Source organism: Calonectris borealis, chromosome 39 (genome assembly GCF_964195595.1).
Source record: "Calonectris borealis chromosome 39, bCalBor7.hap1.2, whole genome shotgun sequence".
NCBI classification, from domain to species: Eukaryota; Metazoa; Chordata; class Aves; order Procellariiformes; family Procellariidae; genus Calonectris; species Calonectris borealis.
Genome location: NC_134350.1, coordinates 1 through 15893, shown reverse-complemented (window position 1 = coordinate 15893; position 15893 = coordinate 1). Strand labels below are relative to the sequence as shown.

The following is a 15893-nucleotide window of genomic DNA, read 5'->3' as shown; positions in this document are numbered from 1 at the left end:
AGTCTCATTTTGGGTCGGTTTTAGCTTATTTTGGGCCTTTTTGACGTCATTTGGGGCCTTTTGGTCTCATTTTGGGGCTTTTCAGGCTCATTTTGGGGAGTTTTGGAGCATTTTGGGCTCATTTTGGAGCATTTTAGTCTCGTTTTGGGCCGGTTTTAGCTTATTTTGGGTCTTTCCGACGTCATTTGTAGCCTTTTGGTCTCATTTTGGGCTTTTGAGGCTCATTTTGGGGAGTTTTGAGGCGTTTTGCTCTTGTTTTGGGGCATTTCAGTCTCATTTTGGGCCAGTTTTAGCTTATTTTGGGTCTTTGTGATGTCATTTTGGGGGGTTTCAGGCTCATTTTGGGGTTTTTCAGGCTCATTTTGGGGAGTTTTGAGGCGTTTGGGGCTCGTTTTGGGGCATTTTAGTTTTGTTCTGAGCCGATTTTGGGTTATTTTAGGGCGTTTTGGGCTCGTTTTGGGGCATTTTGGGGAGTTTTGGGCTCGTTTGGGGGCGTTTTGGGCTCATTTGGGGGTGTTTTGGACTCGTTTTGGGCTCGTTTGGGTCATTTTAGGCTCGTTTTGGGGTGTTTTGGGCTCATTTTGGGGCTTTTAGGTCTCGTTCTGGGGCTTTTCAGGATCATTTTGGGGTGTTTTGGGGCGTTTTGGACTTGTTTTGGGGAGTTTTGGGCTCGTTTGGGGGCATTTTGGGGCGTTTTGGGGAGTTTTGGGCTCATTTGGGGGTGTTTTGGGCTCATTTTGGGGCGTTTTGGGCTCGTTTTGGGGCGGTTTGGGCTCATTTGGGGGTGTTTGGGGGCGTTTTGGGGAGTTTTGGGCTCGTTTTGGGGCGTTTTGGGCTCATTTTGGGGCATTTGGGAGCGTTTTGGGGAGTTTTGGGCTCATTTTGGGGCGTTTGGGGGCGTTTTGGGGCGTTTTGGGCTCATTTTGGGGCATTTGGGGGCACTTGGGGGGGATTTGGGGGGGCTTCTCAGGCGAAGTAACCCCAGAGGAAGAACGCGACGGCCATCAGGATCAAGGCGTTGACGTCCACCACGCGGCTCCACACCGGGTCCTCGGGGGGTGGAGCCGGGGTCTCAGCCCCACCCCCTGCCCCAGTTGGCCCCACCCCTTGGCCAACAGGCTCCGCCCCCTGGCCAGCTGGCTCCGCCTCCACATCTGGATAAAGCGGGGGAAGAAGGGTTGAGCTCTGGGTCCCCGACCACTGGGACCCTCCCCAAACTCCTGGGTGCCCCCCAAATTCCTGGGTGCCCCCCAAATTCCTGGGTGCCCCCCGACTCCTGGGTCCCTCACCTTGGAGCTGGACGTCACCGGCCCCGTCCTTGGGCGGTTGTTGGTCGAGGTCGATCCGCGGTTCCTGGCTGTGCCGGAGGCTGAACACCAAGCGATGGAGCTGCGGGCAGGCAGACGCCTGGGTCCCCCCAAATCGTCTGGGTCCCCCCCAAATTTGTGGGTCCCCCCCAGAATGCCTGGGTCCCCCCAAATTGTCTGGGTCCCTCCCAAATTTGTGGGTCCCCCCCCAGGATGCCTGGGTCCCCCCCCAGATGCCTGGGTCCCCCCCCAAGCGTCTGGGTCCCCCCCAATCACCTCGGTCCCCCCCCAGTCGCCTGGGTCCCCCCCCAAACACTTGGGTCCCCTCCAGGACACCTGGGTCCCCCCGAATTTGTGGGTTCCCTCCAGGACACCTGGGTCCCCCCAAACACCTGGGTCCCCCCCAATCATCTGGGTCCCCCCCCAAACACCTGGGTCCCCCCCAAATTTGTGGGTCCCCCCCCCCCGACACCTGGGCCCCCCCAAACACCTGGGTCCCCCCCAGATTTGTGGGTCCCCTCCAGGACACCTGGGTCCCCCCCAAACACCCAGATTCCCGCCCCCAGATATCTGGGTCCCCCCCAAACACCTGGGTCCTCCCCAAATTTGTGGGTCCCCTCCAGGACACCTGGGTCCCCCCCAAATACCTGGATCCCCCCCAAATATCTGGGTCGCCCCAAACACCTAGGTCCCCCCAAAACTTGTGGGTCCCCTCCAGGACACCTGGGTGTCCCCCCCCCCCAGATATGTGGGCCCCCCCCAAACACCTGGGTCCCCCCCAAAACTAATGGGTCCCCTCCAGGACACCTGGGTCCCCCCCAATTGTCTGGGTCCCCCCGATCACCTCGGTCCCCCCCAAACACCTGAGTCCCCCCCAAAACTTGTGGGTCCCCTCCAGGACAACTGGGTCCCCCCCCAAACACCTGGGTCCCCCCCAAAACTTATGGGTCCCCTCCAGGACACCTGGGTTCCCCCCCAATTGTCTGGGTCCCCCTGATCACCTCGGTCCCCCCCAAACACCTGGGTCCCCCCCAAAACTTCTGGGTCCCCTCCAGGACAACTGGGTCCCCCCCCAAACACCTGGGTCCCCCCCAAAACTTATGGGTCCCCTCCAGGACACCTGGGTCCCCCCCAATTGTCTGGGTCCCCCCGATCACCTCGGTCCCCTCCCCAAACACCTGGGTCCCCCCCAAAACTTGTGGGTCCCCTCCAGGACAACTGGGTCCCCCCCCAAACACCTGGGTCCCCCCCAAAACTTATGGGTCCCCTCCAGGACACCTGGGTCCCCCCCAATTGTCTGGGTCCCCCCGATCACCTCGGTCCCCCCCAAACACCTGGGTCCCCCCCAAAACTTATGGGTCCCCTCCAGGACAACTGGGTCCCTCCCAGTCCCCTGGGTCCCTCCCAAATTTGTGGGTCCCCCCCTCAGATATCTGGGTCCCCCCCCCACCCCCCCCCAAAACTCACGTGTTGACGGGGAATGGGGGGGTAGCAGAGGGAGACGCCGAGGACGATGAGGCCGGTGGCGAGGAAGAGGAGGGCGGCGAAGTGGAGGTAATGGAGGCCGCAAACGATGGGGGGACAACGGCCGGGGGACCCGCACGTCCCCGTCCCCAGGGCGAATTCGGGTACCAAGCGAGCCAGGCCCAACCCCAGGCCCCCCAGTAACCCCCAAAAAGCACCCTAGGGTGGTGGGGGGGGGAGGGGGTAAGGATGTCAGCCCCCCCCTTTTTTTTACTTCGGGGCGGGGGAGGGGAATGGGGAACGGGGACTCACGGGCTCGTTGACGCGGGGGACGAAGACGGCGAGGAAGAAGACGGCGGCCACGGGGGGGGCCAAGTAACTGGCGATGGCCTGGATGTAGTCGAAGAGTTGCCCCCCCCGCGCCGCCTCCACCACCGGCAGCCAGGCCAGGCTCAGCCCCACCAGCGCCACGATCCACAGCCTGCGGGGGAGGGGGGGAGACACGGTTGTGGGGGGGGGGGGGGGTCCCCAGGGTGCTGGAGGTGGGGGGGGGGCCCCCCCCTCGAACCTTCACCCCTGGGTGCTCCTCCCTTGGCAAGAGCCTGGGTCATCGTTGACCCGGTTGACTTGAGCCCTGGACATCTGGGTCCTTTCTGAAGTTGACCCAAGACCCTGGGTCCCCTCTAACCTTGACCCCTGGGTGTCCCCAAGACCCTGGGTCCCTTCTAACCTTGACCCTTGGGTGCCCCCAAGACCTGGGTCCCCTCTAACCTTGACCCCTGGATGTCCCCAAGATCCTGGGTCCCCTCTAACCTTGACCCTTGGGTGTCCCCAAGACCCTGGGTCCCCTCTATCCCTGACCCCTGGGTGTCCCCAAGACCTGGGTCCCCTCTAACCTTGACCCTTGGGTGTCCCCAAGACCCTGGGTCCCCGTTGACCCAGTTGACTTGAGCCCTGGACATCTGGGTCCTTTCTGAAGTTGACCCAAGACCCTGGGTCCCCTCTAACCTTGACCCCTGGGTGTCCCCAAGACCCTGGGTCCCCTCTATCCCTGACCCCTGGGTGTCCCCAAGACCTGAGTCCCCTCTAACCTTGACCCCTGGGTGTCCCCAAGACCCTGGGTCCCCTCTAACCTTGACCCTGGGTGTCCCCAAGACCCTGGGTCCCCTCTATCCTTGACCCTTGGGTGTCCCCAAGACCCTGGGTCCCCTCTAACCTTGACCTTGGGTGTCCCCAAGACCATGGATCCCCTCTATCCCTGACCCCTGGGTGTCCCCAAGACCCTGGGTCCCCTCTAACCTTGACCCTGGGTGTCCCCAAGACCCTGGGTCCCCTCTATCCTTGACCCCTGGGTGTCCCCAAGACCCTGGGTCCCCCCAAGACCCTGGGTCTCCTCTAACCTTGACCCTGGGTGTCCCCAGGACCCTGGGTCCCCTCTAACCTTGACCCCTGGGTGTCCCCAAGACCTGGATCCCCTCTAACCTTGACCCCTGGGTCTCCCCAAGACCCTGGGTCCCCATTGACCCCGTTGACTTGAGCCCCCCAACACCTGGGTCCCCCCTTCCCGGCCTCCGGGGTCCCCTCCCAGCCACCAGGGTCCCCCCCCCAGATGCCGGGGTCTCCCCCCAGATATCGGGGTCCCCCCACCTGCCAGCCATCAGGAGGTGCCGGGGTCCGGCGCTGGGCCGGAGGCGCTTGTAGATGTCGAGGGTGAAGAGGGCCCCGGCGCTGGCGAAGATGGAGGCCAGGGAGGACATGAGGGCGGCCAGGACCACCGCCAGCATCAGCCCGCGCAGGCCTGGGGGGTACCGGGGGGGGTGTGTCAGAACGAGGAACCCCCCAATAGCACCCTAATAGCCCCTAATAGCCCCAAATAATGCTCTAATAGCCCCTAATAACCTCTAAGAATGCCCTAATAGCCCTCTAATAGCTGCTAATAACCCCCTAATAGCCTTCCAGTAACCCCTAATAACCTCCTAATAGCCCCCAATAGCTCTTATGGTCTCCTAATAGCCCTAATAGCTCATAATAATGCCCTAATAGCCCCTAATAGTTCCCTAATAACCTCCTAATAGCCCCTAATAACCCCCTAATAGTCTCCTAATAGCCCTAATAGCTCCTAATAATGCCCTATTAGCCCCTAATAACCCCCTAATTGCCTCCTAATAGACCTTAATAACCCCCTAATAGCCCTACTATCCCGTAATAACCCCCTAATAACCTCCTAATAGCCCCTAATAACCCCCTAATAGTCTCCTAATAGTCCCTAATAACTCTGTATTAGCCCCCTAACAGCTCTAATGGCTCCTAATAACCTCCTAATAGCTCCTAATAATGTCCTAATAGCCCTCAGTAGCCCTAATAGTCCCCTATAACGCCCTAGTAACGCCCTAATAGCCCCTAATAACACTCTAATAGCCCTAATAACTCCCTAATAGCCCTAATAACGCCCTAATAACTCCGTAATAGCCCTAATAACGCCCTAGTAATGCCCTAACATCCCTAATAACGCCCTAATAACTCCCTAATAACCCTAATAACGCCCTAATATTGCCCTACTAGCTCTAATAATGCCCTAATAACTCCCTAATAGCCCTAATAACGCCCTAATAAGGCCCTACTAGCTCTAATAATGCCCTAATAACTCACTAATAGCCCTAATAACGCCCTAATAATGCCCTAACATCCCTAATAACGCCCTAATAACTCCCTAATAGCCCTAATAACGCCCTAATATTGCCCTACTAGCCCTAATAATGCCCTAGTAACTCCCTAATAGCCCTAATAACTCCCTAATAGCCCTAATAACGGCCTAATAGCCCTGATAGCGGGTGCGCACCGGGGGGCAGGAGGGTGAGGACCAGGCGGGGGTAGGCGACGTTGGAGCAGCCCACGGGGGTCCCGCAGGCCCGCCGGCAGCCCTGGGGGTCTGCGCACCCCACCACCTCTAGGGGGCAGCAGGGCGTCAGCGGGGAGCCCCCTGCTGGCCCCCGGGGGGGGCCGCCAGGGGGCTACAGGGGGCGTTAGGGGGGGATTACGGGGGATTATGGGGGATTATGGGGGATTATGGGGGATTATGGGATATAGGGGGTTATTAGGGGAGATTATGGGGGATTATTGGGGGATTATGGGGGATTATGGGGGATTATGGGATATAGGGGGTTATTAGGGGAGATCATGGGGGATTATTGGGGGATTATGGGGGATTATGGGGGATTATGGGGGATTATGGGATATAGGGGGTTATTAGGGGAGATTATGGGGGATTATGGGGGGATTATGGGGGGATTATGGGATATAGGGGGATTATGGGGGTATTATGGGGGATTATGGGGGATTATGGGGGATTATGGGGGATTATGGGATATAGGGGGTTATTAGGGGGGATTATGGGGGATTATGGGGGTATTATGGGGGGATTATGGGATATAGGGGGGATTATGGGGGTATTATGGGGGATTATGGAGGGATTATGGAGGGATTATGGGATATAGGGGGGAGTTAGGGGGGATTATGGGGGGATTACGGGGGATTATGGGATATAGGGGGTTATTAGGGGGGATCATAGGGGATTATGGGGGATTATGGGGGGATTATGGAGGGATTATGGGATATAGGGGGGAGTTAGGGGGGATTATGGGGGATTACGGGGGATTATGGGATGTAGGGGGTTATTAGGGGGGATCATAGGGGATTATGGGGGGATTATGGGGGGATTATGGGATATAGGGGGTTATTAGGGGGGATTATGGGGGATTATGGGGGGATTATGGGGGGATTATGGGATATAGGGGGGATTATGGGGGTATTATGGGGGATTATGGGGGATTATGGGGGGATTATGGGGGATTATGGAGAATTATGGGAAATAGGGGGTTATTAGGGGGCATCATGGGGGATTATGGGGGGATTATGGGGGGATTATGGGATATAGGGGGGATTATGGGGGTATTATGGGGGATTATGGGGGATTATGGGGAATTATGGGATATAGGGGGAGTATGGGGAGATTATGGGGGATTATGGGGGATTATGGGATATAGGGGGGAGTTAGGGGGGATTATGGGGGGATTACGGGGGATTATGGGATATAAGGGGTTATTAGGGGAGATTATGGGGGATTATGGGGGGATTATGGGATATAGGGGGGATTATGGGGGGATTACGGGGGGATTGTGGGGGATTATGGGATATAGGGGGGGTATGGGGAGATTATGGGGGATTGTGGGGGATTATGGGGGGGATTATGGGATGTAGGGGGTTATTAGGGGGATCATAGGGGATTATGGGGGATTATGGGGGGATTATGGGATATAGCGGGTTATTAGGGGGGATTATGGGGGATTATGGGGGATTATGGGATATAGGGAGGATTATGGGGGGATTGTGGGGGATTATGGGATATAGGGGGGAGTTAGGGGGGATTATGGGGGAATTACGGGGGATTATGGGATATAAGGGGTTATTAGGGGAGATTATGGGGGATTATGGGGGGATTATGGGATATAGGGGGGATTATGGGGGGATTATGGGGGATTGTGGGGGATTATGGGATATTGAGGGGGTATGGGGAGATTATGGGGGATTGTGGGGGGATTATGGGATATAGGGAGGATTATGGGGGGATTGTTGCGGGATTATGGGGATTATGGGATATAGGGGGTTATTAGGGGGGATTATGGGGAGATTATGGGATATAGGGGGGATTATGGGGGATTGTGGGGGATTATGGGGGGATTATGGGATGCAGGGGGAGTTGGGGGGATTTAGGGGGGATGATGGGGGATTATGGGGGTACAGAGGGATTCTGGGGCGGCTGCGGGGGCATTTATGGGTCGCAGTGGGGCTCCCTGGGGAGCCGTGTGGGGCGGCCATCTTTGGTGGCCATGTTGGGCCACCATGGCTGGCAGCCATGTTGGGTGGCCATGTTGGGTAGCCATGTTGGGTAGCCATGTTGGGCAGCCATGTTGGGTAGCCATATTGGGTGGCCATATTTGGTGGCCATATTGAGCGGCCATATTGGGCAGCCATATTGGGTGGCCATATTGGGTGGCCATATTGGGCGGCCATATTGGGCGGCCATATTGGGCGGCCATGTTGGGTAGCCATGCCGGGCATCCATCTTGAGTGGCCATATTGGGCGGCCATGTTGGGTAGCCATTTTGGATGGCCATGTTGGGCAGCCATGTTAGGTGGCCACGTTGGGTGGCCATGTTGGGTAGGCCAAAGAGGGCCGGGGCAGACCAGGGTGGTCACGGGGTGGCCGTGGATTGGCCAAGGGGATAAATTATGGGTCAAGATGGGGCTCATTGGGGAAGAAGACGTGAGCGGCCATCTTGGGCGGCCATCTTGGGTTGGCCAAGGAAGGTTGGGGGACACCAGGGTGGCCATGGGGTGGCCATGGGGTAGCTGTGGAGGCAGTTATGGGTCAAGAGCAGTCTCCCTGGTGAAGAAGACATGGCAGCCATGTTGGGCGGCCATCTTGGGTTGGTGAAGGAAGGTTGGGGGGGACACCAGGGTGGCCATGGAGCGGCCGTGGGAATAATTATGGCTCAAGATAGGTCTCCCTAGGGAAAAGGACATGGCGGCCATGTTGGGCGGCCATCTTGGGCAGGTTGGGGTGGTGGTGGGGTGGGCGTGGGGTGGCTGACCAGGGAAGAGGACTCGGGCGGCCATGCCAGGCAGCACCATGAGGAACATGGGCAGCACTTTGAGGTAACCGCAGACGACGCAGCCGGCGCGGACGTGGGTCAGCGAGCGGCCGGCCAAGCAGCGCTGCACGATCACCTGGGGGGGGGGGGATTGGGGGGAGGTTGCCATGGCAACCGGGAGGGCAGAGCCCCTCCCATTCACTCCCAGTGCTTCCAGTGCTGCCCTGGTGCCTCCCAGTTACACCCCAGTGCCTCCAAATGCCCTCCCAGTGCCTCCCAGTCCCCTCCCAGTGCTTCCCAGTGCCTTCTACTGCCCCTCAATCTCTTCTCAGGGCCTCCCAGTGCCCTCCCAGTGTCTCCCAGTACCCCTCAATCCCCTCCCAGTGCCTCCCAATCCCCTCCCAGTTCCTCTTAGCACCCCTCAATCCTCTCCCAGTGCCTCCCAGTGCCCCCCAATCTCCCCCCAGTCCCCTCCCGGTGCCTCCCAGCACCTCCCAGTTCTTCCTAGCACCCCTCAATCCTCTCCCAGTGCCTCCCAGTGCCCCTCAATCCCCTCCCAGTGCCTCTCAGTCCCCTCCCAGTACCTCCCAGTTCTTCCTAGTACCCCTCAATCCTCTCCCAGTGCCTCCCAGTGCCCCTCAATCCCCTCCCAGTGCCTCTCAGTCCCCTCCCAGTGCCTCTCAGTCCCCTCCCAGTGACCCCCAATCCTCTTCCAGTGCCCCCCAGTCCCTCCCAGTGACCCCCAATCCCTTCCCAGTGCCTCCCAGTCCCCTCCCAGTGCCCTCCAGTCCCCTCCCAGTGTGCCTCAATCCCTTCTCAATGCCTCTCAGTGCCTCCCAGCACCTCCCAATCCCCTCCCAGTGCCTCCCAGTACCTCCCAGCACCTCCCAATCCCCTCCCAGTGCTCCCAGTCTCCTCCCAGTGGCCCTGAATCCCCTCCCAGTGCCTCCCAGTCCCTCCCAATCCCCTCCCAGTGCCCCTCAATCCCTTCTCAATGCCTCCCAGCACCTCCCAATACCCTCCCAGTGCCTCCCAGACCCTCCCAGTGGCCCCCAATCCCCTCCCAGTGCTGCCCAGTCTCCTCCCAATACCTTCCAAACCCCTCCCAGTGCCTCCCAGTCCCTCCCAATCCCCTCCCAGTGCCTCCAAGTGCCCTCCCAGTGCCTCCCAGTCCCTCCCAATCCCCTCCCAGTGCCTCCAAGTGCCCTCCCAGTGCCTCCCAGTCCCTCCCAATCCCCTCCCAGTGCCTCCAAGTGCCCTCCCAGTGCCTCCCAGTCCTACCTGGTCGGTACACCAGTACCAGGCGGAGATGATTCCCAGTCCCAGGAGGAGGCCGGGCCAGGGCAGGTCCCCGGTACTGGGATGACGCAGGAGGTGGAAGGCGTCGGGGCGGGGGCGGCCGCAGGGACCCGTCACGTTGGGGGGCAGCGCCAGGGGGTAGCGCTCCACCAGCCCCTCATAGCCCCCCACAGCGCCCAGCGCTGGGGGGGGCCCAGTATGGACCAGTAAGGACCAGTATGGGGCAGGGGGGAGGCACAGCATGCCTCCCCAGGGCTCCCATTGCCTCCTCCCAGTGCTCCCAGTACAGCCCAGTGCCCCCCAAGAGCTCTCCCACAAGGTCCAGCACTAGTATAGACCAGTATAGACCAGTATGAATGAGTATAGTCCAGTACGGACCACTAAGAACCAGTATAGGGCAGGGGTGAGGCACAGCACGCCTCCCCAGGGCTCCCATTCCCTCCTCCAGTGCTCCCAGTACAGCCCAGTGCCTCCCCCAGTGCTCCCCCACAAGGTCCAGCACAGTATAGACCAGTATGAACCAGTATAGACCAGTACGGACCACTAAGGACCAGTATAGGGCAGGGGCGAGGCACAGCATGCCTTCCCAGGGCTCCCATTGCCTCCTCCCAGTGCTCCCAGTACAGCCCAGTGCCTCCCCCAGTGCTCCCCCACAAGGTCCAGCACCAGTATAGACCAGTATAGACCAGTAAGCCCCCCCAGTCCCTCCCAGTACTCCCCAGTCCCCTCCCAGTCCCTTCCAATTCCTCTCAATTTTCTCCTAGTGCGCCCCAGTCCCCTCCCAGTGCTCCCAGTGTCTCCCAGCACCTCCCCAGTCCCCTCCCAGCACCTCCGAGTGCCTCCCAGTCCCCTCCCAGTGCTCCCAGTGTCTCCCAGTTCCCTCCCAGTATCCCCCAGTCTCCTCCCAGTCCCCTCCCAGTGACTCTCAATCCCCTCCCAGTGCCTCCCAGTCCCCTCCCAGTGCCTCCCAGTCCCCCTCAATCTTCTCCCAGTGCTCCCCAGTTCCCTCCCAGTGCTCCCAGTGTCTCCCAGTCCCCCTCAATCTTCTCCCAGTGCTCCTCAGTTCCCTCCCAGTTCCCTCCCAGTGCTCCCAGTCCCCCTCAATCTTCTCCCAGTGCTCCTCAGTTCCCTCCCAGTTCCCTCCCAGTGCTCCCAGTGCCTCCCAGTCCCCCTCAATCTTCTCCCAGTGCTCCTCAGTTCCCTCCCAGTTCCCTCCCAGTGCTCCCAGTGCCTCCCAGTCCCCCTCAATCTTCTCCCAGTGCTCTCCAGTTCCCTCCCAGTCCCCTCCCAGTCCCCTCCCAGTGTTCCCAGTGCTCCCAGTCCCACCGTAGCCGGCCAGGACGGAGGCCCCCACGACGATGATGAGGGTCTGCACCAAGTCTGCGTACATCAGCGCCGCCAGCCCCCCTGCAGGCCACGCCCCCCGTCATCAGGCCACGCCCACTCATGCCACGCCCCCGACACCTGCCCACTTAGGCCCCACCCCCTTTTTTGTCACACCCCACCTGACCACGCCCATCAGCCCCCGCCCCTTTTCCCCACCAGCTCCCACCCCCCTTGGGCCCCACCCCCTCTGCCCCCGCCCACATAGCCCCAAACCTTCTAAGGCCACGCCCACACAAGCCACGCCCCTCCTCTATGGCCACGCCCCCTGCCTTGGGCACTGCTCTTCCACCGGCATGCCAGCCCCCTTGGGCCCCACCCCCGGGCCCCGCCCGCTTTGACCCCGCCCTATAGCGCCACGCCCACATTGCTCCGCCCCCTCCTCTGCGGCCCTGCCCACCCGAGCCACGCCCCTCCCCATGGCCACGCCCCCCTGCCCTGGGCTCCCCCCAGTGCTCTCCCCACATGAGCCCCTTGGGCCCCGCCCCGGGGCCCCACCCCCTTTGGCCCCACCCCATATGACCACGCCCCCTTTCTGGCCCCGCCCCCCCGGCCCCGCCCCCACCGGTGACGGTGTAGAGGGCGGTGACGGCCAGCAGGGCCCCCACGGCGGCGTAGAGGTCCCAGCCCAGCGCCTCCTGGATGAAGATGGCCCCCGAGTACATGTCCACCTGCGGGGGGCGGCGCCTATAGCGACGGACCCTATAGGGACCCCCCCCCGAGCCTATAGGAACCCCCCGACCCCATAGGGACCCCTCAGTACCCATAGGGACTCCCCGACCCCATAGGGACCCCTCAGTACCCATAGGGACCCCCCGACCCCATAGGGACCCCTCAGTACCTATAGGGACCCCTAGATCCCATAGGGACCCCCCGACCCCATAGGGACCCCTCAGTACCTATAGGGACCCCCAGATCCCATAGGGACCCCTCTGTCCCTATAGGGACCCCTCAGTACCTATAGGGACCCCCAGATCACATAGGGACCCCTCAGTACCTATAGGGACCCCCCAACCCCATAGGGACCCCTCAGTACCCATAGGGACCCCCCAACCCCATAGGGACCCCTCAGTACCTATAGGGACCCACAGACCCTATAGGGACCCTCCAAAGCCCATAGGGACCCACAGACCTCATAGGGACCCCTCCATCCCCTATAGATCCCCCTTAGCCCCCCTGTAGGTCCTCCCCAGCCCCCCTAGGGTCCCCCTCAGCCCCCCTAGAAGACCCCTCCCCAATGACCCCCAGCCCTTATAGACCCCCTTTAACCCCTATAGAGGGTCCCCCAGCCCCTATAGGTCCCCCTTAGCCCCCCTATAGGTCCCCCCAGCCCCTATAGATCCCCCTTTAGCCCCCCTATAGATCCTCCCCAGCCCAACTTGGGCCCCCCTCAGCCCCCCTAGAAGACCCCTCCCCAATGACCCCCCGGCCCTTATAGACCCCCCTTAGCCCCTATAGCCCCCTCCCAGACCCTATAGGTCCCCCCAGCCCCTATAGATTCCCCCAGCCCCTATAGATTCCCCCCAACCCTTAAGAGGGGCCCCCCTAAGGCCCCCCTCAGCCCCCCTAGAAGACCCCTCCCCAATGACCCCCGGCCCTTATAGACCCCCTTTAACCCCTATAGAGGGTCTCCCAGCCCCTATAGGTCCCCCCAGCCCCTATAGATCCCCCTTTAGCCCCCCTATAGGTCCTCCCCAGCCCCACTTGGGCCCCCCTCAGCCCCCCTAGAAGACCCCTCCCCAACGACCCCCAGCCCTTATAGACCCCCTTTAGCCCCTATAGCCCCCTCCCAGCCCCTATAGGTCCCCCCAGCCCCTATAGATTCCCCCAGCCCCTCTAGATTCCCCCCACCCCTTAAGAGGGGCCCCCCTCAGGCCCCCCTCAGCCCCCCTAGAAGACCCCTCCCCAATGACCCCCGGCCCTTATAGACCCCGCCCCCAGCCCCTACAGCCCCGATAGCCCCGATAGCCCCTATAGCCCCCTATAGGCCCTACGGAGATCTTGGTGGAGACGTATAGGCCGAGGGAGAGCAGCGCCAGGTACAGCTGGATCCGCCCCCCCCCGAATCGCTTCCCCAGGTACTCGGGCATGGTGGAGACCTGGGGGGGGGGGGGGGGGGGGGAGTGGGCGGGGACCTGTGGCCCCTCCCCCACCCCGCCCCTCCCCCCGCGCCCTTCCCCCGCCCCTCCTCAATGCCCCACCCCCAATGCCCCTCCCCCGCGGCTCCCCCCCCCCCAATGCCCCTCCCTTTCCCCGATGCCCCTCCCCCAATCCCCTCCCCTCCCCCTCCCCGATGCCCCTCGCCCTCCCGCGCCCCTCCCCCTCCCGTGCCCCTCCCCCCGTGCCCCTCCCCCTCCCCAATGCCCCTCCCCCAATGCCCTCCCCAATACCCCTCCCCGATGCCCCCAATGCCCCTCCCCTCCCCTGTGCCCCTCCCCCCCGGTGCCCCTCCCCCTCCCCAATGCCCTTCCCCCTCCCCTGTGCCCCTCCCCCCGGTGCCCCTCCCCCTCCCCAATGCTCCTCCCCCTCCCCGTACCCTTCCCCCAGTGCCCCTCCCCCAATGCCCCTCCCCGATGCCCCTCCCCCTCCCCGATGCCCCCCCCCCTGCAATGCCCCTCCCCCTCCCCGTGCCCCTCCCCCCGGCGCCCCTCCCCGATGCCCCTCCCAATGCCCCTCCCCCTCCCCGTGCCCCTCCCCCCGGCGCCCCTCCCCCAATGCCCCTCCCCCCAATGCCAGTCCCCGATGCCCCTCCCCATGCCCCTCCCCCTCCCCGGTGCCCCTCCCCCCCGGAGCCCCTCCCCCTCCCCGAGGCCCCGCCCCCCGCGCTCACCCCCGCCCGCAGGTAAATGGGGACGAAGACCCAGCCCAGCAGCAGGACGATGAACATGCCCTGCGGGGGGCGGGGCAAGGGGGCGGGGTCACGGGGGGGCGGGGTCACGGGGGGCGGGGTCACGGGGGAGGGGCCAAGGGAAAGGGGCGGGGCCAGGTGGGGATATTACGGGGGGGGGTGGAGGAGGGGCCCTGGGGGGGCGTAACTGGGGGGGCTATGGGGGGGCTATGAGAGGTTATGGGGGGCTATAGGGGGGCTATAGGGGGCTATGAGAGGTTATGGGGAGCTATAGGGGGGCTATAGGGGGGCTATGAGAGGTTATGGGGGGCTATAGGGGGGCTATAGGGGGGCTATGAGAGGTTATGGGGGGCTATAGGGGGGCTATAGGGGATTATGGGGGCTATAGGGGGGCTATGAGAGGTTATGGGGGGCTATAGGGGGTTATGGGGGCTATAGGGGGGCTATGAGAGGTTATGGGGGGCTACAGGGGTTATGGGGGCTATGGGGGGCTATGAGAGGTTATGGGGGGCTACAGGGGGCTATAGGGGGTTATGGGGGCTATAGGGGGGCTATGAGAGGTTATGGGGAGCTATAGGGGGGCTATAGGGGGTTATATGAGAGGTTATGGGGAGCTATAGGGGTCTATAGGGGATTATGGGGGCTATAGGGGGGCTATAGGGGGTTATGGAGACTATAGGGGGGCTATGAGAGCTTATGGGGGGCTACAGGGGGCTATAGGGGGTTATGGGGGCTATAGGGGGGCTATAGGGGGGCTATACGGGGCTATGAGAGGTTATGGGGAGCTATAGAGGTCTATAGGGGGTTATATGAGAGGTTATGGGGAGCTATAGGGGGCTATAGGGGATTATGGGGGCTATAGGGGGGCTATAAGGGGTTATGGGGACTATAGGGGGGCTATGAGAGGTTATGGGGGGCTACAGGGGGCTATAGGGGGTTATGGGGGCTATAGGGGGGCTATAGGGGGGCTATAGGGGATTATGGGGGCTATAGCGGGGCTATAGGGGGTTATGGGGACTATAGGGGGGCTATGAGAGGTTATGGGGGCTACAGGGGGCTATAGGGGGTTATGGGGGCTATAGGGGGGCTACAGGGGATTATGGGGGCTATAGGGGGCTATAAGGGGTTATGGGGACTATAGGGGGGCTATGAGAGGTTATGGGGGGCTACAGGGGGCTATAGGGGGTTATGGGGGCTATAGGGGGGCTATAGGGGGGCTATAGGGGATTATGGGGGCTATAGCGGGGCTATAGGGGGTTATGGGGGCTATAGGGGGCTATGAGAGGTTATGGGGGGCTACAGGGGGCTATAGGGGTTATGGGGGCTATAGGGGGGCTATGAGAGGTTATGGGGAGCTATAGGGGTCTATAGGGGGTTTATGAGAGGGGGGCTATAGGGGATTATGGGGGCTATAGGGGGGCTATAGGGGGTTATGGGGACTATAGGGGGGCTATGAGAGGTTATGGGGGGCTATGGGGGGCTATAGGGGGTTATGGGGGCTATAGGGATTATAGGGGGCTATAGGGGTAGGGATAGGGGGCTATAGGGGGTTATGGGGGCTATAGGGGGGCTATAGGGGGGCTATAGAGGGCTATAGGGGGGCTATGAGAGGGTATGGGTGGCTATAGGGGTCTATAGGCAGCTAGAGGGGGTTATGAGGGTCTATAGGGGTCTATAGGGGGTTATGGGGGGTATAGGGGGTTATGGGGGGTGTAGGGGGTTTGGGGGGCTATGGGGGGCTATAGGGGTCTATAGGTGGCTATAGGGGGTTATGAGGGTCTGTAGGGGTCTATAGGGGGTTATGGGGGCTATAGGGGGCCTATGGGGGGTTTTGAGGGTCTATAGGGGTTATGGGGGGCTCTAGGGGGCTATGGGGGCTATGGGGGGCTCTGGGGGGTTATGAGGGTCCATAGGGGTTATGGGGGGCTATGGCGGTTTGGG

The 15893-nt window shown here is 61.4% G+C and overlaps 1 protein-coding gene across 1 annotated transcript; it reads right to left on the bottom strand.

The window, feature by feature from the left end:
* Positions 1 to 871: 871 nt before the first annotated feature.
* Positions 872 to 13991, bottom strand: LOC142074653 (sodium/glucose cotransporter 2-like). The gene is made up of 12 exons (XM_075135414.1): positions 13935 to 13991; positions 13099 to 13203; positions 11670 to 11775; positions 11048 to 11128; positions 9704 to 9903; positions 8423 to 8558; positions 5611 to 5718; positions 4419 to 4569; positions 3084 to 3252; positions 2775 to 2990; positions 1290 to 1389; positions 872 to 1154 (listed from the first exon to the last, which is right to left on the bottom strand). The coding sequence occupies exons 1-12, from the start codon at positions 13989 to 13991 to the stop codon at positions 967 to 969; spliced, it is 1617 nt and encodes a 538-aa protein (XP_074991515.1). The 3' UTR covers positions 872 to 966.
* Between the last annotated feature and the right edge of the window lie 1902 nt (positions 13992 to 15893).